A 23345-nucleotide genomic window follows, 5' to 3' on the forward strand; every position below is an offset into this window, starting at 1 on the left:
CATTTTTCCATGGATGTATTAGAAGACAAACATAGCCCTAGAAACTAGAATAAATCCAGATGCAGTGTCACATACAAGTGAGTTGAAAAGAGACTTTGTTTCTTCTTTCCGTCCAGCCACTGCTTCTTCATGTCACCAGCTGTGAACTGTCTCCTTAAAATCCTGTACTAGTTCTCTGATATTTCAGCAAATGAAAGGGCAATAGGCTCAATCACCCTGTGTTACCTCTTGTTGATAGATAAGGGCTCAACAAACATGACATGAATAATTATAGTATTTAAGATATTCAGACATTTTGACGATTTTCAGTTTCATTAATGAAACGTATTGGAAGTTTGCCTTTGTGAGCTTGGCCAGTACAAAGACTCTGATGGAGTGTTTTATTTCCTTTCTGAAAGGAAGATGGACAATAGGAAGGTAAAGAGGCAGGGAGGCAGGGGAAAGAGGCGAGGAAGCTGAAGGAGACCACAAAGAGAAAGTGATTCAAAAGAATAAGTTCTGTGTAAAACAGGGAGAGCTGCACACATACAGTCAGTGCATGTTTATGTGGTTATTTGGGATGCAGAGGGCGTCCACTGGTCGGCTCTGCAGATGTGGATGTTCTGCTAGATTGATTCCCTTCCCCTGAGAGAGAGAAACTTTGTGAGTGTGTGAGTTTTTGTGAGTGTGTGAGTTTTTGTGAGTGTGTGACACAGACAGATCTTTGCTCAGCTGAGTGCACTACCACTGTTTGTTTAAATGTGTTCCCTCTCTCTCTCTCTCTCTCTCTCTTTTCAAACCATCCTTTCTTTTCTGTCTGCACAGCCCTCTCCTCATCCCCGCTGTCAGCATCCAAAGCTGCCTGTTTCTCATGAGGAGAAAACCACAGGGGAGTCAAAAACCCTTTTTTACAGGAGATGAGTGTACGATGAGGAAGATACAAAAGAAAAGAAAAAACAAGCACAAGTTCTGGTTGTGGTTGTCTTTGCTTTGTTTCTTCTTTGGTTCAGTGAAAATGTGTTGACACTAGGTTATCGTGCATGTGATGGCGGTGCAAGCAAAGTGTGTGTGACCAAAGACGTTGCAAATCTATGCAACATACAACGTAAAGCCGAGTAGCGTGTTGTCTATTTCTATCGTTGGTATTCAAAATATTGAAATGTAGGTCTTGCACTCATCCTTGCCCTCCGTCTGTCATTACTGTTTGTGATAACCACTTCATTAAGTTAACCTAAAGGCGCTTAGATGTTATTTCATCATGTGTTGTAATTCTCATATGACATATAACTATATTATTAGATTCCACCCCCCTTTTAATGCATGGTTGATGGCAGAGATGATGGATGTCTGTGACTGCAACTGAATAACAATGAAGAGTGTGTGTGTGTGTGTGTGTGTGTGTGTGTGTGTGTGTGTGTGTGTGTGTGTGTGTGTGTGTGTGTGTGTGTGTGTGTGTGTGTGTGTGTGTGTGTGTGTGTGTGTGTGTGTGTGTGTGTGTGTGTGTGTGTGTGGCCAACACATCAGTTTATACATTCATACAAAAACAACGAGCTGTAGATGAGCACACACACTTGTTTTCCAGCACATGATGTGTATTGGACACATCTAAGACTCTTTAGTGTTTTCATTCACTCCTTTGTGGATGTTTTCATGTTTTATTGTTTACCTCGGTCTTCCCTTCATCCTCTCTCTCTTTTTAAACAACTTTGTCTTTATTCTCTGTTCCAGCTCCGCCCCCCTGTTTGAATTCTCTCCTCTGTCTCCGAGAAGTCTACATCTCTCATGAGCTTGTTCATAAATTGTGTCCTTTGAATCTTGCAGACCACCCTGATGCATTGTGGGAGGTTTGTGCACAAGTGTTGAAGCATTTCCAATATTTAGATATCCTCTAAGCCTGAATTGAGCAGAAGTCTTAGTTGTGCCTTGTAGACTGAGGGGAACAATTCTTTGTCTCACTGTCGATTTGATCAGTGTAATGAGATCATATTTGATTGTTTGGTTTAATTTCTTAAACAAGCATGTTTGGCTTAGCTATTGTGTATTTAGGATATTTTATAAAATACTCCAGGAGGTATACAAACTTGATTTAATATGCAAACATTATGACATCGAGGAGTCTTAAGCTTTATCTGGGCCACTTCCACAACACTCAACCGCTCAATGCAAACATAACAGAGTTCACATGCACACAGTGATAATGGAGACATGCAGGTGCTTTCTGAGCTTTATTAACTTCTCAGCTTACTGCCAGTTTAGCATGCAAACACGAAGCTAACATGCTTACAGTGATGGTGCAAAAACGCTTCGTATTCACAAAAACTCTCCTAACTTAGATGAATAAGTTCCTGGCGTCGGAGTGATGGTTGTTGTAGCCATTGTTAAGTATGACACATTCTATCAAAAGCCGGTTTTAAAGATCAAAAAACTCTCTCTCAGTAGTGGTGGGCTATGTGACCTGAGATTCACATCATGATTTTATTTGATCTTTCTTTGCTTACAGAAAGTACAGATAGTATTATTACTGTGTTTTTCATTGTCCTGCTGAGTCCACCACACTATAGTCCTCTGTATATATCCCCCCCTTACTACCTGGATTGTATTTATGTTTATGTTATTACTTTATTCGATTTTTGACTTTTTGCTTTTGATTCTGCACTGCTGCTGCTGTAACGCCCGAATTTCCCCATTGGGGATCAATAAAGATATATCCTATTATATCCTATCCTATAACTGAACTATGTTGTGGTATTTATCAAAAGTGGGCGCACATATAGATGCATATTCACACAGTAGGACCCCCCCCCCTTTCAACCCCTGAAACAAGCCTGTGATACGATCGTCAACTCATATATGTGCAGATTATTCTATAAGTCGCTCTGTTCAGTAGTTTTGAAGGTCATAACTAGATCTGTGTGGTATTTCAGGTGTGTTGAGCTTCTCCTGATAGGGCTCTTTCTTATAAAATCATTCCAACAACATAAGAAGGCCCCCATTATTATGTCAGAAATAAAAAATAGTTTTTTATGTTTATTAAGTGAGCTTTAACAGAACTGCAATAAGTGGAGATTTTCAAAAACACTGTAGGGGGGCGTGCTGGTGGCGCAGCGGCAGTGCGTGCGTCCCCATGCATTGAGGCTCAGTCCACACGCGGGCAGCCCGGGCTCGCGTCCGGCCTGTGGCTCCCCTCCCCGCACGCCTCTCCCCACCCCCCCTCCCTGATCTCCGCCTCCATCCACCTTCCTCTATAATAAAGGCAAAAGGCCAAAAATAAAATCTTAAAAAAATAAACACTGTAGGGAGTTTCAGTATGTACAGCCGCACCTTCATCTAATCAATTTGGACTTAAAGGCAGGGTTGGTCATTTTTGAAAACCAGCATGATTTTGTAAGTAGCTGTTCTGTGTATTCACCCCATCCCCTCTGTGCTTCCTCAAAAGCCCCGCCCCTCACTTATATGCACTTGCGCCACTGGTCCAGAAGTGGATCTCAGCTCATGCTTTAAGTGTGGGCTTGTGCATGCATGGAGTAGAGAGACTTCATTGGTTTATGAAAAACGAACCTTCATCCGACATTCGTTGAAGTTTTACAGGCTTAAAGCTGCTACAGATGACAGATTTTCTTTGTTCCTTTTTCAGAGCACATAAGATCCTACTGTCAGGACATAAAGACAATTTCAACCCAAAACTTAAAAAGTGTATCTGGAGGAAATGATCTACCCTACCATTAAGACAAGCAAGTTGCCAGTTTAAATACATCCAGACAGATCCTTTGTAGTGGAGGTGTTCCAGTAACACAGAGTCAAGAGATTACAGAACATGGCATGGCCTCTGACACGAGGGTGAGGGTATGCTGTTTGGTCAGTGAGTGTGTGAGAGCCTGCTCTACTCTGAGTTTCAGGATGAAACATGCAGAAGACAAGGGGACTCTATCTGTCACAAGTCACTACAGTCAAACGTGTGTATTTCATCCTGTGGTGATCATAATATAGCAAAATAAATTGTTATGTGTTGAATGACAATAATCAACACCTGATAAATATCAAACCCAATAGTTTGATTTCTTAACACAGCTTGAACTTACCAAAATAACTTGCTGTCATTCGTGAAGGCTGAATGTCTCAGACTGCTCCTTGACACCAGTTTCTAAAGGCCTTATCATCGTTAGTACAATATCACTATGGGAACAGCTTTTTCTAAATGGCCAAACTCTTCGATTTGATGATGAACCTTCATGTGGGGTATCATAAGGTATCCTTTCACTGTCTTATCTGAAGAGCCGTTAGCTTCACTGTCGTATTTGAATTGTGCCTCAAAATGTTGCTTACATGTGATGTTTTTTTCTGTGTTCAGTGTTGAAATAGTCCATCCCTTTTCATTACCTTTTCTCCCCCCTCCTGTGTTTCTCTGCTTTTACCTGTTGTTCATCTTTTATTTGTTTATTACTTGAAAGGTGGAAAATGACTTTCATATTAGCGTCATCTGTGTTTTTACTGTCTGTTTGAAAGTAGTTCTTTTCTTCCATCTGTCTTTACTTTTCAATCACCTTGCTCTCATTTTTAGCAATTGGGTGAACAAAAACACTTCCCTTGCTCTAGAACCACTTTACATGATAACTGCTGAAAAAAACATTTGTCCCCTCTGTTGATGAAAACATAACAGTTATGTTTGTGCCTGGCTCAAAAAAACAAGCAGGTGGTAATTTCACACAATCTAATTCTTTGTATCTTAAAGCATGCCATGTTTCAGCGGCAGTGCCGGAGAAGACTCCCTGGTGTCAAAAATGTGTAAAGTTCTTCAGAACATATAATAAAAGTATTGTTGGTTCCTTGAAGCAATTTAACAAATAATCCCCCTCTTTTGTCTCCCATCTTTTCTCCTCTCTCACCATTAGGTGACATGTAATTGTTTTACTGTCAGTGACGGAGAGCTGCAGGAGATTGGAGTCGGGCTGTATCCGAGGTAGCACGCACACACACAGTCTATTATGTCAACCACACTCATCCTAAGAGAATCATTAAATTCAATTAAAGTCACTCTTTCAGTTGCAACACAATTTGAATAATTTAAATGTAGCTCCTGAGATACCTGCTTTATCTCCAACCAACTCCGCCCACCCTTCACCTGCTTACCCCTCCACACTCCCCTCTTTATGGTCCTGATAGCTCTTTGAAGTGCAAGCAGGGAGGAAGAAAATAAGTGATTTTTTTTCTCTTTTTTATCGTGAGAGGAAAACTTGAAAACGAGTGTTGACAGAATATTATAATGTTGGGGGAGTGGAGAGAGGGACGAGAGTATGGGGAAATACAAGGTTTGAGTCCAAATAATTGTAGATTCTGGTGTGGTATGTGAGTGTTAAACACACACACACACACACACACACACACACACACACACACACACACACACACATACACACAGGGAGGAAGTATGCACTGTAATCCTGGCATTGAGTCTGGGTGAATAGGCTGGGATTTGGCCTGTTGTTGAACATGTTGTTAGAGTTGCTACACAGGCTCACACACACACACACACACACACACACACACACACACACACACTCTGCAGGTATCTCTGCCAGTTTATCTGGCCGCTGTTGAGATGTCAGATGGTCACAGTGGCTTGACCAGAGCGCAGCCAAACCATGTGTGTCAGTTTGCGTGTGTGCGATTTCTGTTATAACTCATCCATAAATGATGGGCCTGTTCACAGGATGGTCCCCTGCCTATTCATATTTTGGGTTGCCTAGCAACCACAGGGTTTGCTGAAGAGAGGGGATTACTCTGTTGAGGCTACACCTCTGCTCACCCAGACACTCTGTGTTCATTTTTCTGCTCTCTCTCCTCTCCATCTCTGACTGAGCTCCTCCTCGTCTGTGTGTCGCTGTCTACCTCTAAGTCTCTGCTAATTGGCTTATTGATATTAATGTTACATTTTGACTGTTAGACTCTCTATCAGTACCGAAATGATTAAAGCTGGATTGATAACACAGACCTTTGTTCACTGGTTCTAATCTTCCTTATGTTATACCTTGAGACATGTCAGACTAAGACAACCTTTTCAGACTAAAATATAACACGGTATGTATGAGCCTGGTGATATTCACCTTGTGGGCCACACAGGAAAAGACGCTGGGGGTTAGCAGGCCAAAGAGTATTATTTAACTCTGAATGGCTGCAAAAATCTCCTTCTCTTACATAATAATGTTGATAGACTTCAATTATTATGGAATACACTTGTCATCCAGCAGCCTTTCTCTATCAATAAAAGGATACATAAACCTTTAATGTCCAGCTTTATTACTTTTGCTTCTGGCTGTATCAGAGGTATTTTCCTTCTCTCACCATAATCCTATACTAGGTATCACAACAAAACACACAAAACTAGTCTCCTGTGTACAGAGAAAGACACTGGACACAGCGGTATAGAGAAGAAGGTATTTCACTTTTGTAGACGTTTGAACTAATGGTGCTGCTCTTTCTCTATTGTCACAGCTGTGTGATGTTTCTTTCTCCCCATCCTGCCATGTGCAGCAACAGTTAGTTTCAGTGAGCGTGAGCCGACACTGTTAATGTATGATGTGCTTAAGTTAATTAATCTAATTAGCATGCTAATGAGCTGCTCTCCACCAGATAAAAGCTTCGTTCAGAGGGCTTGATTTCTAGCTTTCTAGTTGATATTCAGCCCACAACTTCTGCCCTGTAGAACAAAGCCAGGAGGGTTACTGATGGTTTTACAAAGGCTCAACACACTGCTACACACACACAGACACACACACACACACTGTACACACACTGAACACACACTGCATACACACTGCACACATCTCTTGCCTGCATTGTTTGTCTCTATGAACATAATAAAGGAGAGCAGCAGTAATGGAGGGCATCATAAAAACAGACAAACCTCTTCAGTATTTGTTCTCAGCCATGTGTGCAGTCACAGCAGCACATTTCACAGGTTCAAGGAGGATCTTTCTTTTTTTTCTTACCACAACTTAACAGCAATTACAGTTTTCAGATATGCTTATCAGGCACAGGCTTTGATTGAGCCAATTCACCTTTTTTAATTGTTTTGTAACTCTACATTGTCACTACAGACATAACTTCTTTAATTTAGGTTTTTTTTTTTCTTTTTATTCTTTTTTTTTTTTTTTTTAATATACAATTTCTGAAGTGTGGACTACAAAGTACAAAGACAGCCCTTCTGAGTAAAACACTCAACAATGATTAAATACAATGTGTAAAGACAAAAGTCTTACAATAAATCTTATCTTTAGGAGGAGTATGATGTTCAGTTTATTAAAACAGCTTTGAGAGGAAGTGAGACCATTCTGATCATTTCTATGCTGTACTTTTGGCATTGTTGAATTAATTGATGCAAAAAGCGTCATATTGCATCACATGAAGAAAACTTCCAGGCAAAGAAAAACATCTTTTTCTCGTCTCAGAGCAAAATGAAGGTTGGATTCACGACCATTCAACACTGCTACCATGTTTCTAATGATACAAAGCTTCATGCAAATGGGTGAAGTATCCCTTTAAGAACAAAAGCAATTTGCAGCCTTTTTGAGATAACAGAATTACTGTGTATAAGTACTTGTGAGCTCCAATTTGATATGATCATATAAATATCTCAGTTAGCACACAACACAGTTCAAATGACGCCTACCCTTTCTTATACATCTCAATTATATAATACTTTTTAGGGTGGCCCCTTCTCTTTGTGTAGTAGGCTATCAAATGCCTTGTGTAATGGTGATGTAGGAAACACATGGAAATAACAGTTTTATAACAGTGTCTGAAAAGCCTCATCATTCTGTAAGTACATCCAAATAAGGAAATACCAATACATTGGGGGGGGGGGGGGGGGGGGGGGGGGGGTATTTATTCAAATTGTTCAAAAACATTCATTCTGGGTGTCATGTGTCCGATGCTGACACATTCTGTCAGTGCGTCAGTGGATCAGTGGGAGTTGTGTCTATTATGAAATTTGGGGGTAATAATCCAAAGCGTTTGTTGTGACAGAAGACGAGTACTTGTCTTTGTATTGTCTATTTTTGTGAGCGTCTGTAAAGAAAGTGACATTTGTTATGACAGAAGCAGAGTCCTCTCATTGTCACACTGTGCAGGGAATTATCAGTGTTTGTGTTTGTCTCACTTTTTGACTGAGAGTTTGGTTGATCTGAGTGCTCAATATAAATGTATGTATGCATGGTTCAGATTATGCAAAGTCATGTACCAGAAGATATCTAACCTCCAAACAGCAACTTTTGTTTCCCACAGCTGTCACACTAAACAGGGTGATAGGTGGCTAGAAAGGCCTGGAGGGACATGTGTCACTCTACGTGTGTTTTTTCTCTCAGAAATGGTCACTGATTATTTCAGTCAACGTTGATCTGAGTGATTTATAAATTCCACAAACAGTCGGACTCTTGGCAGTTGGTATGTTAGCGAGATGAGGCTGGTCTCTGTCTTCATCATGTCCTCTCTGTCTTTTAAGTACTGCAGTTGTATGATCGATTGGGAGCATTTAACATCATGAGGAGTGCTGTTTGGTAGATTTTGTCGGTCATGTTAAATTGTTGCGTTCAATCCAAACTTGGTCTTTTGGTTTGATTCAGCACCACACTATAATATTGCTATTGGTTGAAAATCAAAACATGTCATGTCATGCAGAAGTCATGTCAACTTCTTCATCATTTCATTGAGTAAGGATTCTAGCCAAGGTGTGAGCCCTATGTTGTAATGTTCGTGGCAGCTCTGAAGCCTTGACACAGAGCGACGGTGAAACACTGCTTTATCTCTAATGATTTTGTATACCAGGTTGTTAGTTCCAGAGAAGAAGAGCTTTCTGCAGATCAGTGAGTTCCTGGTAAAACCTTTGACAAATACTAAACACGTCTTTAATCCTAACCTAAAAACAAGCTGAGCATCAGAGAGTTTTACTTCCTTTGAAATGTTTGTCATTGATAAACAACGAAGGCTCATATTGTTGCTTGGGTTCTAATTACATTTGAGTTAAACATGTCATGGTTTGGTTTCTTTTAGGTCATATTTCAGAGTTTTGAGTTCGGTTTTATTTATTCCCAGTGTTACTGTGTTCCCTGCCTCTCTGGTTTCCCTCCTGTGTTGATTGTTTCCCCTGTGTGCTTTAATGTTTCATCGTCTTGTGTTTATTTTAGTCTTCAGTGTGTTTCCCTGTGTTACCTGAAAGTTTATTTCCTGTTTTGTGTTTTAAGTCTAGTCTTTATTGTTTCCTGTTTTATTTTGTATATTTGGTTTTGGTGTTGTCAGTGTTGGGTTTTACTTTGTACTTGTCCTCTCGTGTTCTAGTCTTGTGTACTTTGTTCCTTGTGTTTCCTGCCTGTGTGATTGCCCTGATTGTCCTCACCTGACAAAATATTGGTCTTATTAGTGTGTATATATGTGTGTGTGTGTGTGTGTGTGTTGGTATTACTTGTCATGTGTACTGTATATTATACATACAGTATATGTTGGTTCTTTAGCTACTGTTTTGCTGTTGGAGTCTTTCTTTGTTCTGTTTTGTGTTTTTCTGCTTCTGCTTGACAGTAAAAAAAAAAAAAGAAAAAAGCGTGATACACTTATTCTTGAATGTGCTTTATAAATCAGCATCAGAATTTAAATAATCTCAGGTTCTTCTCACCCAATAACGACCAGTATTCCACCCACCAGGGCAGCCTTCATTTAAATGCCAGTCAACATGGTTTAGTAGAGGGCCAAATGTAAACATTGAATCACAGATATGTTTTCTACTCTCATTCATTTTCCCTTCCCTCCTGCTCTCCTCTATCTCTTCTCCTCTCTGTATCTTTTACCTCCCTATTTCTCCTCCCTGCACTGTTGTCCTCTCTCTTCCTTCTGCTCCTCATCATCCTGTTTGCTCTCTGCACAGCTTATCTCTGTTAAACCACGACTGTAGGCCAAACTGTGTGATGGTGTTTGAGGGAACGCGACTGCAGCTCAGAGCGGTTCAGGATATCAGCGCTGAAGAGGAGGTATGAGCGAGAGAGAGAAAAAAACCTACTAACAATGCATCTTCACATGATGGACAACATGGAATATCACTCCTAGTTTATCGACTGTGTTGTTGCCTCTGCTTTTATGTTTGCGTTCTTTATGAGCAATTGTTATTGAATGTGTTTTTATTCTCTTGTATTGACAGAGGACACTCTGCCTCGGGCTGTTTTGATTAATCCATAATCTGAAGCTAAGAACCATATTTTCCATCGACACAATTTTATGGTTGTTATTATTTTAAGCCACAGTAAATGTTAATGGAGTTTCAATGAACTAAATGTTGATTTTATGGTGCTCAGAATTGATGCCAAGTGTAAAATCACTCCAACATGAGCAGGAGGCCACCTTCCACTTGGCACTCTTTGCTTATTTTCCATTCTTCACCATCTCTCCTGACAATTTGTAATGAGATGCGTCAACGCCATCTGGAACATTAAACCCACAAAAAAATATAACCACACTCGACTCGCATGGATATTTCTTCCCACCATGCTCAGGATGTGCACTACTGAAATTCGTAATCATGAATGTTACTGCAGTGATTTACATAGTTTCGAGTATAGGTCGAGCAAGGTCAAATGGACAACAGATTTGAATAAATCGGAACAAATAATTCATATGTATCTGAACTGTTTTCTGTGTTTTTAGCTCACTATAAGTTACATCGAGACGTTGTCGTTGACTGAAGATCGACAGAAACAGCTGGAGGAGCAGTACCATTTCACCTGCCACTGTCAGCGCTGTGACTCTCAGGACAACGTAAGACACAAGATGACACTTTTACTTTCAACGATCAAACATGAAAACACAAACTCTCTCATGGCATGCTGACATTCAAACACTCATGATGATCCTCACAAGATGATTCTTTTAAAGCAATATGGAGATTCCTCAGTTCATTTGTTCAACAATTGGATTCGTCAATGACTGCAAATAAGATTTCAATTCCGTCTGTAACCAATGTTTGTCTGTTGCATTTCGGCTGTTCATCAGATCCCTTTAATCATTGTGTTTGGGAACTATCAACAGTTTAAACATTAGCTAGCTGCTAATTGTGGGAATAAGAAACTCAATAGTATCAAACTTTAAATGGATGGTCCTGCACTGTCTCTGTAGTGGATAGAGTTGAAAGAGCAGGTAGACTAGGAGCCTGTTGGGTGAGGGTTGTCTCTGCTGTCTAAGTCTAATGATAAAATTGCAAAACAGACCGTGGATTATTTTGTGATTTTTTTTGGCTGAGATCAAACGTTCATCTCTATCAGGCTAGAAAGAAGACATCATCTTGACTTGTAAATGTCAGACATGCATTTCATTCTTATCAAACCTTCTTAGTGGGCTTCAATCTCAATAAAACTCTGCTGCTGTAAGATATTTTACCTAGATATGGTTACAGACAGATTTAAATGATACATTCACAAAGTTACCAAGATAAACCAAATCCATGAAAATCCGTACTAACAGAGTGTGTATTTTTACCTCGGTTGATTATTTGTTATATTTTGCACCTGATGCAGGTTTTTTTTTATCATTTCTGGTAATTATCATTGGGTATGATTTACTTTCTTACCTGTGGGGTGGAGTGAGACTAGACAAAGAGGGTAAGTGAGTTTGAAAAATGCATCGTTGATTTAATCATCTTTTGGACCTTTTGGTTAGAAATATTTTTCTTCCTCTTTGGTGTAATAAATCTATAAGCATGTCTGGACTTTTGGAAATGTTGAGACAAACGAGTCACACATGCAAACCCATTTAGTCTTTGTGTGGTACTTTTCAATCATAAGCCGCCACAGTAGGTAGCTCTCCCAAAATAAAGGTGTTCTGGTACATGTAGTCAAGCGCTGAAATTGGAGTCCCTGAAATGTCCCAAATATAATCAAATTAAGATGAAATAAAATTTCTCTCAATAATCTGACTGGTGATCTGTTTGCTGATTCTTCTCGTCTTTACATTCATGTACTTTTGTCAACTTAATCAATTGAAATTACATTTTTATTTTTATACCTGTTCTTGCTTGAGGTCTTTTTCAGGATCAGCCCTTTGAAACACACATGCATGCACACCCTTTTTTCCCCCTCTATCACACACACAAACGTGCATACAGCGCACACACACTTTTGTCGTCTTGCTGTTGTCTCAGACAGTGCATCTGTGCATAACGTGTAACAGTGTATTTCTCCTCCTTATCTCTGTATTATCTCCTGCTGTCCTCCTCTTCCTCTCTGTCACTCTGTCACGCTTCACTTCGTCACACACCTCTCTCTCTCACTCCCTCTCTTCCTCTCTGCCTTTGTGACCATCTCTGACCACCTACTGAAAAATGAGAAATATTATCTTCTCTTTCAGCTGCAGTTTTCTTTTCCATCCATCTTAATCCATCAAAAACTTGCACTCAGTGTCTCTCTCTCCTTGCAAGTTGTCATGCCTTTCTCTTCTTCTTTTCTCTGAGCTTTCTCTTCTGCCTCTTGTTTTTGGTGTCGCTATGTTGTATGTGACACTTTGGTCTTACTCCTGAACACGACAGCGGCACTTGTGTATGTGTGTGGTTTAAGATGAGGTAAGAGCTCAGCCTGCTCTTTGGGACAATGCTATTTATTTTATTCAACTTGCCTTTGTTCTATCTACACTACAGCTCCCACATACACATCGTCCATCGTTCCCTCTCTGTCTCTTTCATCTCCAGCTGATGATGGCAGGCTGCTGGGTTGTGACCCAAGTTGTCATAGCAGCAGATGACTGTTGAAATCAAACCCAGAAGAGGATGTTTGTATGTCATCCCTGTGTGTGTGTGTGTGTGTGTGTGTGTGTGTGTGTGTGTGTGTGTGTGTGTGTGTGTGTGTGTGTGTGTGTGTGTGTGTGTGTGTGTGTGTGTGTGTGTGTGTGTGTGTGTGTGTGTGTGTGTGTGTGTGTGTGTGTGTGTGTGTGTGTGTGTGTGTGTGTGTGTGTGTGTGTGTGTGTGTGTGTGTGTGTGTGTGTGTGTGTGTGTGTGTGTGTGTGTGTGTGTGTGTGTGTGTGTGTGTGTGTGTGTGTGTGTGTGTGTGTGTGTGTGTGTGTGTGTGTGTGTGTGTGTGTGTGTGTGTGTGTGTGTGTGTGTGTGTGTGTGTGTGTGTGTGTGTGTGTGTGTGTGTGTGTGTGTGTGTGTGTGTGTGTGTGTGTGTGTGTGTGTGTGTGTGTGTGTGTGTGTGTGTGTGTGTGTGTGTGTGTGTGTGTGTGTGTGTGTGTGTGTGTGTGTGTGTGTGTGTGTGTGTGTGTGTGTGTGTGTGTGTGTGTGTGTGTGTGTGTGTGTGTGTGTGTGTGTGTGTGTGTGTGTGTGTGTGTGTGTGTGTGTGTGTGTGTGTGTGTGTGTGTGTGTGTGTGTGTGTGTGTGTGTGTGTGTGTGTGTGTGTGTGTGTGTGTGTGTGTGTGTGTGTGTGTGTGTGTGTGTGTGTGTGTGTGTGTGTGTGTGTGTGTGTGTGTGTGTGTGTGTGTGTGTGTGTGTGTGTGTTGTGATGAGTATGACCAGAAAAAGTGTTTGAAGTCATTCAGCTGTTATGAGATATGAAAAGTGCAAGCAGGAATATTACCTTCTTGATACTAAAGATGTATTCGACTTGCATTCTTTTTATGTGTTTATGTTTATGTGTTTATATATCATGACTGTGTGTGTCTGTATTTAGTCAGTGTGGACATCATGTGGATGTTCAGGTTTTTCCTCTCTCTTTCTCAGGACAAACTCATGCTGTCTGGAGCAGAAGCAAGATGGCGACTGCTGAAGGAGGCTCTTCCTGGAGTGGAAAAACTGAAAGTAGAGTCCAGTATCCTTTACCTCCAAAATCCACTGCAGCTTCCTTCACCATCTGCTGTGCTGTGTGATGAAGCTTGAATAAGCAGAGATCTGTTCCCCTCCAATGTGTCACTTTTCAGTTTTTGGTGGCTGACGTGCTTTTGGCCTTGTAGACTGTTTTTCAAATCCAGACACACAAATGCATGAGTCACCTGCATCAGTAAGGTGGTTTATGTAAGGTTATATCTTTTACATGAAACCACTGACGCTCTGATTTAAAGCCAGTAAATACATTTATTAGACTACAATGAATCCAAGGCCGAGGAAGATGTGTTTCAGTGACAGTCTGCTAGATTTGAAGACATCGCTCTCCACATTCATGAATCATACTTTTATGTGCTAAAACAGATTTGTCCAGAAGTGATGAGCCCAAAGGTTTGCTCTAACATTTTACAGTAGTCAAAAGTGAAGACCAGATTTTATTTAGATTCAATGCAAATGTGGAGAAGAATACGTGTATACTGATCTTATCACTTTAATGAAGGGAAAGAACCTCCTGATTTCACAAACATCAAAGCGAGACATACAAAATGGTCTTTATGTTGTTGAAGTAAATTAGTTTAAAATGTTATTTTATTTTGGCATCCAGTCTGATTTGTTTTCTGAGTTGTTCTTCTCCTTAAGCGACCGTCCAGATTGTGAAGCACTGCTGGAGAGTTGTAGTCATCTATTATCAACAGCTGAAGATGTGCCGGATGAAAATCTGTATAAGCTTAGACTGACAGACATGGCTTTAGATGCTTCCATTCAGCTGGGGCTTTGGGAGAAGGCTTTGACATACGGCAAGTCAACACTTCCAGGTTACAGGTGAGTCAGTGTTCCATGTGTCTCAAACAGGCAAGCTAGGAAAGACAAAAAAACAAACTTTTACTGCCTTTTATTTAAACCTGGTAAGTACTCAGATTTAGTGAAGTTTCCTTCTTGACTCTCGTTTGCACAGCAATGTGAAGAAAAGGACAACAGTAACTTATCATGAGTGCATGAGTACAACTCCCTTAGCCGAGGTTGACTTGAATAACTTTTTTTTTCCCATTGACGATTTTTACTTTAAATTTCTGGCTTCAGAGATTTGGGCGGCTTCTGTTTGTTGATGCCTTCATAATCATCAAAACGATTCCAGACAGTATGGGTTTGTTATGTGGAGAAAAATCCATCTATTTTTCAGACTCTGAAGTAAAGCTGGAGACTCTCAGTCTGAGAGAGTGTACAGAGAAACAGTCATGTCAAAGCAAGGTTCAAATGTAAAGGGGGAAACTTGGTGTATTCATGTGATCACTGGAGATAGAGTGGTATAGATCTTGTCCTTGTTTTATAGTTTGAACTTGAGAATGAACTCTGAAAGCAGAGACTCAGAGACTGTTGAAACAATCTGTTATACCTGTGGAGGTAAGTACAGCTCAGCTGAGTTTAGAGTTAGAGTAGACATGACTGAGGGGAACAGATATTTTAGAGTTCATCTTTTAACAGGGCCTAGATACCTAAGTGCATTGCAATTTTATAATAGAAAAACACAATCAAACAAGCAGAGAATGTCATATTACATCAACTCAAATGAAATACAAGCAAAAACCTAATTCAGATACTCACTGACTCACTTTTACTTTACCGTGGGAGCCTGCTGATGACCCAACAAGTGAATGCCATTTAGTGATAAAAAAAACTACTGTTAAACTACAAAAACTAATAATAGCTGCAGCATTTATGATATAGAATTTTACATGTTCAGCTTTCTGGTACTGCTATCTACCAGCCGCTCGGGTAAAAAGAGGACAAGTTTAAGTATGGTCAAGCAGCAAATCACAAAATAATTATGAATATGTCTATAAGCACACTGTGCACACTGATGAGCAACATCAAAACGATTTGACCTTTCTCCGCAGTATTAGTGCCAACCACCTCTCTGCTTAGATAACAAAATAATGCAAACCAAGGCATTGTGTTCAAAAAATTAGATTTTTGAATTGAATTAAAATAGGACCCAAAGTTGTAACGATATGTTCAAAAATTAAAAAGGAGAAGAAGACAAGCAAATGGGTGGTAACAGGAGTAATTGAAATAGAAGGAGGGGGCTAAGGTAAGGACAATGTTTTAGTTTTATGTACATGTAAGCCAACATCAGCCTACCATTAGTTTAAATTCAAATCTCGATAAAGATCTCAAACCCTTATGAATACTGACTCCTTCTTTTACGCTGGTGTCTCGATCTCATCCTTATTCCTGTTCACTCTCCTGTGTGTACTGTATGAGTGTGTAAGACTAATCAATCCTGTGTGAAGGGCAGAGTCATAGAGACAAAGCTGTGCTCTCCCGCCTCCCGCTTTCTCTCTCTCTCTCTCTCTCTCTCTCTCTCTCTCTCTCTCTCTCACACACACATACATACACTCACCAATATACACTCACATAGAGCATCAGGTCCACAGGAGAGAAAGCGCAGTGCAGCCTATCAATAAATAAAGCAGACCCAGAGCAGCAGAAAGAGAGGGATGATGATGGAGAGATGGCTGTCAGCTGAAAAGGATAAGTTTGTTTCAAGGAAGAGGGAGTGGGGGGGGGGGGGGGGGGGGCAGGGATGGAGAAAAAAAATGGGAGGGAGTCAGAGGAGTTTGGACTGATCAGCAACCTGATAGAAAACAGAAGAGGGCAGAATATCTGGTAAGAAGTAAAATGAAAGCGACAGAATCAAAAGGTTAAGATAGTGGGGTATAGGGTATGCACCGAGAAGCAACAATGAAAGAGCGAGTGGGAGGAGGATCTTCCATATTCATCTCCTATCTTCCTCTGGGCTCTTCAGATGGCTGAGAAGAAGAAAGATAGCTGCAGGAGTTCTCCATCTCTTTTCCCGGCCCTTCCCCTCATTCTGTATTCCTTTCTTCTCTCTCTCTCTCTCTCTCTCTGCTCACCTCTTTACCATTTCTCTGTTCCGTTTGGGATGTATTGCAGGGTTTTCTTTCTGAGCCTGTGTGCGCATAATGCACATCGACTGCAGGCTGTGCACGGCGGGTTTATTGAATGTTTCCATTCTGCAGATATTTCCCCGCCACAGACGTGCTCACACACATTCATGAATATTGAGAATGAATGCACATTCACGTATTCCTGAAAAACATCCCTACAGAGACATCAACAAGTGTAGTCTGTTAAGGCTTGCACCTGAACCACTCAAGCAGTATTACAACAAGTTTGGATGTATCTCGGCTCCCCTGATGCACTTGTGTCCTTGTCTTGTATGACTTCACCTTGTTTCTGAAGGAAAGCAGGCAAACAAAAAAAGATTTGAAATCCCATAGATAGAAATAAAACTTTTCCATTAAAAAAAAAAAAAAACCAGCTTCATTCATTTCCTTAAAAAATAATTAGACATCTCTCTCCAGATATGCACCCTCTGCCAACACATTTAGCAGTTGAATAGAAGGAAGTCTGTCACAAGAGATAAGATTTGTGGAGCATCATAGGCCTCTGCAGTGCAGTGAGGTGCTCACAGCCTTTTCATTGTTTATGACTGTTTGTGGACGCAAATGAAAAGCAAAACCTCCTTAACAAGAATCACTATAGCACAGTACTTTCATTCAGTTCACTACAAAAAAAAGTGAATTTAGGAGAAACAAATATTCAACATGTCTTCATATAAGCTGCTTTGAAAAGCACAAACTGATGACTAGTACACATGTTGTAGCTGATGTCTGATGTTGTATTTGTACAACATCAGATATACATCATTATTTCTACTCCAGCTCTTAACACAGTCTCTGAAGACTTGAGATTTTTCATAACTCGTCAAGAGCACAATTGTGGCAATATCATTGAACTGACGGGAAAATAATTTAGATGTGTTGTTTGAATGTTTTTGGGAAGGTTTATCCTTTGGTTTAAAAAGAGTGCATGTGGTTTGCATGGCCTTGGCTCAGTCTCTCTGCCTTGGTTTTGGTTTTGGTTTTGGTTTTCACTGATTCTGGATGCAGTATTGGTCATCACTATGTTTTGGTTAAAGAAGTCTTGTCCAGAAGTGGATTTCAGCTCTTGCATTGAGTGGGCTTGTGCATGCATGGAGTAGAGAGACTAGATTGTTTCATGAAAAACAACCCATCTGATATTGTTTGAAGTTTTTACAGGTTTACAGCTGCTACAGATGACTGATTTTTTTTTTGTTCCTTTTTCAGAGCATGCAAGATCTTAATTATTGTCAGGACATAAAGACAATTTTAACCAAAAACTTATCAAGTCATTTCCATCCTTTCATGAAAAGTCACAGTCAGTATAAGCATATGTATATATTTCATCATACCTATGAAGCCCTCTATCTCAGCCCTGCTAAGAACAGGATGTCTGACCATGTCACTCTCTGGAAGGATGCAGCTCAGGATTACTTACACCATGCCCAATTGTTTACAGTGAGGAGGCAGACTCAGAGGGCAAAACTAACATCTAGCTATGAGAGTGTCACCCACCTGGGGGGAGGGCTTACTGCCCTTTGTGATGTCATGAAGGGGAAATCTCCAAACAAACTCTTTGCGCACACAAAGTGGAGCAGGCAGAAGACGGAGAGGAGAGACTTTTCTTTTCTCTTTTTTTATAGGAGCTAGGGACACACATTATATTAAAGCTCAAGTCATATATAAAATAGATTTCTAATACCAATAAAAATGGATGAGTTTACTATTTAAGAACAATTCAGTCTTTACGATTACGGTTTTAACCAATAGAGAAATTATCTATTGATTGTCTTTAGAATTGGGATGTAGACGTTTCTCACTTTCACGTTGTTTACGTTGTTCAACCCTGTAGGTTGTGGCTTCATGTGAAGAAAAGTGTTTCGCTGTAAGCAGGCCATGGCTGTTGGGAGATGTTATATATATATATATATAGATATATATCTCTAGTAATGTGGAGTTCACAAACAGTTGATAGAAAAACTGAAACTGGACTTTCTGTTGAGAGCAAAACTGGATGTATAGAAATAATTTGCATTGGATAAAACATACAAAATACAATTAGGGAGAATTCTCACAAATATTCTGTCCTCCATGTTTTTGTTCTCCTTCTTCTGTTTTGTACTTAGTTGGATAATCCACGTTTCCCACTCACTAACAGCAGGCTGTGGATTTTTTCTGTCAAACAAGAGCCTCATTAGTTCCACTGCATTTGCCTCAAAATGTTACATTTTTCCACATCTATTAATTTCTCCATCCTGCACCCTCTCCTCATAGCCAAGAGCTATGGCTTTCTAACTAGCTGCATACAGCATGACCGTATACTTCTCTTCAATTTACTTTCACAGGAACAAACGTGAATTTATGAGACAGCAAGATAAGGAAATTATTTTAATTGCTCTGTGCTTCTACATGCAAAGAGGAAATCTAATTGAAGTTTGGTGTTGATGACTATGTTTGGATGTCATGGCAGCCTGAATCACTGGCTTGGTAATTAAATCAATATTGTAACTTGTGGTTATTCATGGGGGACTAATGCTGTAGGTTCAGTCTTTGAACTCACTGTTTAATGATTTAGTTTTAACCACAGATTTTAAAACAACCTCTGTAATTGGAAGGCGAGCAATTTCAGCTACGCTTGAGGGTCTGAACAAATGGACTATTAGTATTGTTAGGGAAAAAAACTCTGCTGGAAAATCAGGGGATCCAGAGCTTAAAACAACACTGGCTGTGGTCAGCACAAGTTCATGTACTTGGAAATTACTCGCTTCAAAATACAATTTATTTCAATGTTAAACCATTTGTTCCAAACAGTGGATACTTTTATATGATGATTAGAAGGCATAGGAAGTCTTGTTTTTACTTAGCAGAGAAGAGAAAGACATCATGTTAAGTAGTTGAATATAAAATGACCATATCCTCATGTGTGGACCTTCTCATACATAATCATTCATGATGTGTTTATTTTGCAGCTCATTGTACTTGTGTCTGATTGAGAGACATTGAGCATGGTAAGAAATGGAACACGAGAAGGGCCAGTTCCCATGTGTGCTTTGTCAGCAGGCGTTTAGAGGAAGTTTAGCTGCAGTAAAATAAATACAAACATTTTTTTCAGTGAACCGTGTGAAAACAGAGATAGTGAACAACAAACTGAGGGAAGACTTAAGAGGGCCATGGAGGTAAAGGGGAGGAGAGGAATCAATGGTATGCTGCAGAGGAGAGAAGGAACCAACAGACAGCTCCACCTTTAATCCCTGCAGCCAGCGGGGCGAAAAGCACAAACACAAACGGGTATGAGCAGAGGAGAGGTGAAATAAGAAGAAGGAAGAAGAGATTAAGGGGAAGGATGGAGAAGAAAAGAGGATAAATGGCAGGTAAATGAATGTTTTGAGAACATCCGAGTTTAGGGACAAAAGCAGCTTGTTTAAAGTCCCCGATGTGTAGTTGTCTTCACTGGAGGAGGGATGTCCCAGATCTTTGTGTTGGTGTAGATAGTTCAGTCAAGTTTTTTTATACATGAGCTGTGTGGATATGCTTTGTGTCCTCAAAGGTCATGAAGTGTTTTTATCTTAATCCATTTAGCTTTCGCATTGATAGTTGTGTTTCACAGTTACTTCTTTCAACTGGCTTTAAACGTGCTAATGCTAAAGTTATTGATCAGGCTGATAAGAACTGCTCAGTCACCATGGATACTTAACACTGATGAAAACCTTGAGCTCTAGAGATGCCGAGCAACATTCCCTCCATCTCAGCTAGCTGACAGTGTGCTCGTTATAAACAATTTATTCATACATAAATACAAGCTGCACAGATACACATACTGTATGTGTTCGTATGAGTGCACATATGTGCAAGGAGTGCACAATATTCAAGTGTAGGGAGTATAGATAGATACGAGTAACTGTGTCTTTCTGCAGGTTTGTTTTTCCAGTTATCATGGGAATATAAGTGTGGGTGTGTGGGTTGTGCATGTTTGTCTTAAAACTGTGACACTAGAAATGGAAATGTGCTGAATGGAAGGGCTCGAACACTGACATGCAAAGCACACATATGCAGACATACTCACATGTTCCAACAGTTATATTTACACAGCAAAAATGGAGACATGAATAATGCAAGCTTGCACATGTATAAAAATACATGAAAAACAGTTAGACGATAAATTTGAAAAATACATTTTAATTTTTTAAGGAAAGGTACAGTTACTCTCATTTATTTTTATCCATAAAATCCTGAGTCTTGTTGCCTCGGAAACTAAACCTATGTTTGCTCACATATCTTTCAGTATAAACATATTATAAAAGTATTTATAATTTTGTGACGACCCCTGACCAGGGCTCAGGTTGCCTTTTGGTAGTTAGGGCCGAGCCAGTTAATTTGATGTCATGCACCTGCAGGCTGGGCCTTGTAGTGGATTTAGTTCCTCCTATCTTCCTTCACTATCCAGTTTACCTTAACTCTATGAAAATGCCATGAGGTTCAGCAAAGATGTTAGGAGAATTCATAAAGGACTTAGTGAAAGGCAATCATGTTGCTCTGAGAATCTGCCAGCATTTCAATCGTACAATCTGTCCATAAACCGGTCGCACACCGTTTGTGCATTATCCACATTGATAACCGTTGTATATACTAGTAACTGTATATATTGTTTTATGTTCCATCTTTAAGTCATTTTTGCTTATACTTAACTTATTATTCTAGTTCTACCTGCTACTTATTTCTTATTTTAGTATCTCTATTTTAATTTAATTTTACAGTCTAAATTATTTCTTTACTTCTGTACTGTGTTTTTAAGCAACGGTAACAACTGAATTTACCTCTGGAATTAATAAAGTATTTCTGATCCTGATTTCCACTCTGCAAAGTAATATGGAGGTTAAAGACGTGGATCTGCTGTGGTGAAACAACCATTTTCCAAAAATGGACTATTAGTGCATCTAAAGGTGAAATATATTTACAGACTGCATATTTTTTATTAGGATGTGTTATTAGTTTTCAATAAATTATCACTTAAATAACTTTAAAACTGTGTTCTCCCAGTTTCTCAAACTCACTGAGTCTGGGTCTTTACAATTAACTTTTTTAAATTGCATTATTTGCTTATTTTATATTTTTTAAAGGCTGCCAACACAAAGTAACAGATACAAACTTTCACCACACGTGTGACGTGAACAGAATAAAAATTCTTACTACAAAGCCTTACTCCGAAATCTTTCCCTCATTGTCATCTCCTGTGGAGTTCAAGGACAGTGCCTGTGGAGACTCCCATGTTTAACAAATAGTAGGTAACCTCAATTATCATGACATCAAACTGTGAAGCTTCTCATGCCGAGGTGCAAGATAGAAGAAAGAAGCTCGAGGACTTTAGTTGAACTGGAGACTCATCAGAAACAATGTGAAGGAGCGGGGCTGTGTCTGTGATTTTAGCTGTAAGTTAAAATGTAAGCGCAAGCGGAGGACAAAATTGTCCTTTGCTCGAGCTAAAATGCCTGTAGCCTGCATTGTTGTTAGCAGGCTAATGTTAGCAGACTTCACTTAACTTGCAGCTTCATATTGCACATAAATTGACATGGAATGACCGTGATATAAATACACTTACCGGTACATGAAATCCAAATAAGCAGAGTAGACTATTTCTTTCTTCTTTTCTGTAGTCCTTGACTAAAACAGCGTTTTATGTAAAGCTGCCCTGTCCATGCGAACATGATGTAAACACAGCTCTGAAAACAGTACAGCTGGATGGATTCATTTGTTTTCTTCTACATTTGTGTGTCAAATATTTCACATTCTCCCTTTAATTGAGATATCTTCGTGATAGTTGTAACACAGTGAGAGGACACATTTTTTCACCATCCATCAGAAAACACACTACCTGCTGTAACTCTCATGTCTCGCTCCCTCTCTGCTTTCTTTTGTAGACGATACTACCCTGATCCTCACCCGGTGCATGGAGTGCAGCTGATGAGGGTCGGAAAGCTGCAACATTACTTGGAACATCTTCAGGACGCACTGGACACATTCAGAGAGGTGGGAGGAATGAGACACAAACAAACAAACAAACCCTGCTGCGATACAGAGACTCATGTTCTACTTTTCCCCTTCAGACATATCAAATCATAAAGATCACCCACGGTGATGATCACCTCTTGACTACTGATCTCTTGATGAAGATGGAGGAATGTCGCGCTGAAATGGACCAACAATCATCCAGCAGTCATTAAGACACAAACATTACACTGATTTCACATTCTATCCTATGTTCGTATGCCTTGTAAAAGTGTCATGATCATTTTTCAAAGACTTTCAGCATAAACAAAAAGTCAACCACAATACGTTTCGCCTTGTTCATTTTTTATTACATCAATAATTTAAATTGGTTTGTCAACAGTCTGTTTTTTTTTTATTTTCTAACAAAGTTTGACATACATTTTTATACATTTTCTTGGGTATCTTTCCTTTGGTAAAAAGAAAATATAAAAATATGTTTTCACCCCATGTAACAAATACTCCAGGCATTTGTTATGTGACCTGTACTTATGCAAAACAGTTCTGCTAAAAGCCAGTTTTTATCACTCTGATATTTA

At 39.7% G+C, this 23345-nt stretch overlaps 1 protein-coding gene across 1 annotated transcript in view; it reads left to right on the forward strand.

Annotated features, from left to right (window-relative positions):
• Positions 1-23093, forward strand: part of smyd3 (SET and MYND domain containing 3) — a 73788-nt gene extending 50695 nt beyond the window's left edge. Inside the window, exons 6-12 of the mRNA XM_079340105.1 lie at positions 4869-4936; positions 9890-9992; positions 10663-10773; positions 13718-13805; positions 14470-14641; positions 22680-22788; positions 22866-23093. Of these exons, the coding sequence (XP_079196231.1) occupies positions 4869-4936; positions 9890-9992; positions 10663-10773; positions 13718-13805; positions 14470-14641; positions 22680-22788; positions 22866-22982 (768 nt within the window). The 3' untranslated portion in view covers positions 22983-23093. The remainder of the gene's footprint in view (positions 1-4868; positions 4937-9889; positions 9993-10662; positions 10774-13717; positions 13806-14469; positions 14642-22679; positions 22789-22865) is intronic.
• Positions 23094-23345: the final 252 nt, after the last annotated feature.

This window comes from Symphodus melops (genome assembly GCF_947650265.1).
Source record: "Symphodus melops genome assembly, chromosome: 3".
NCBI classification, from domain to species: Eukaryota; Metazoa; Chordata; class Actinopteri; order Labriformes; family Labridae; genus Symphodus; species Symphodus melops.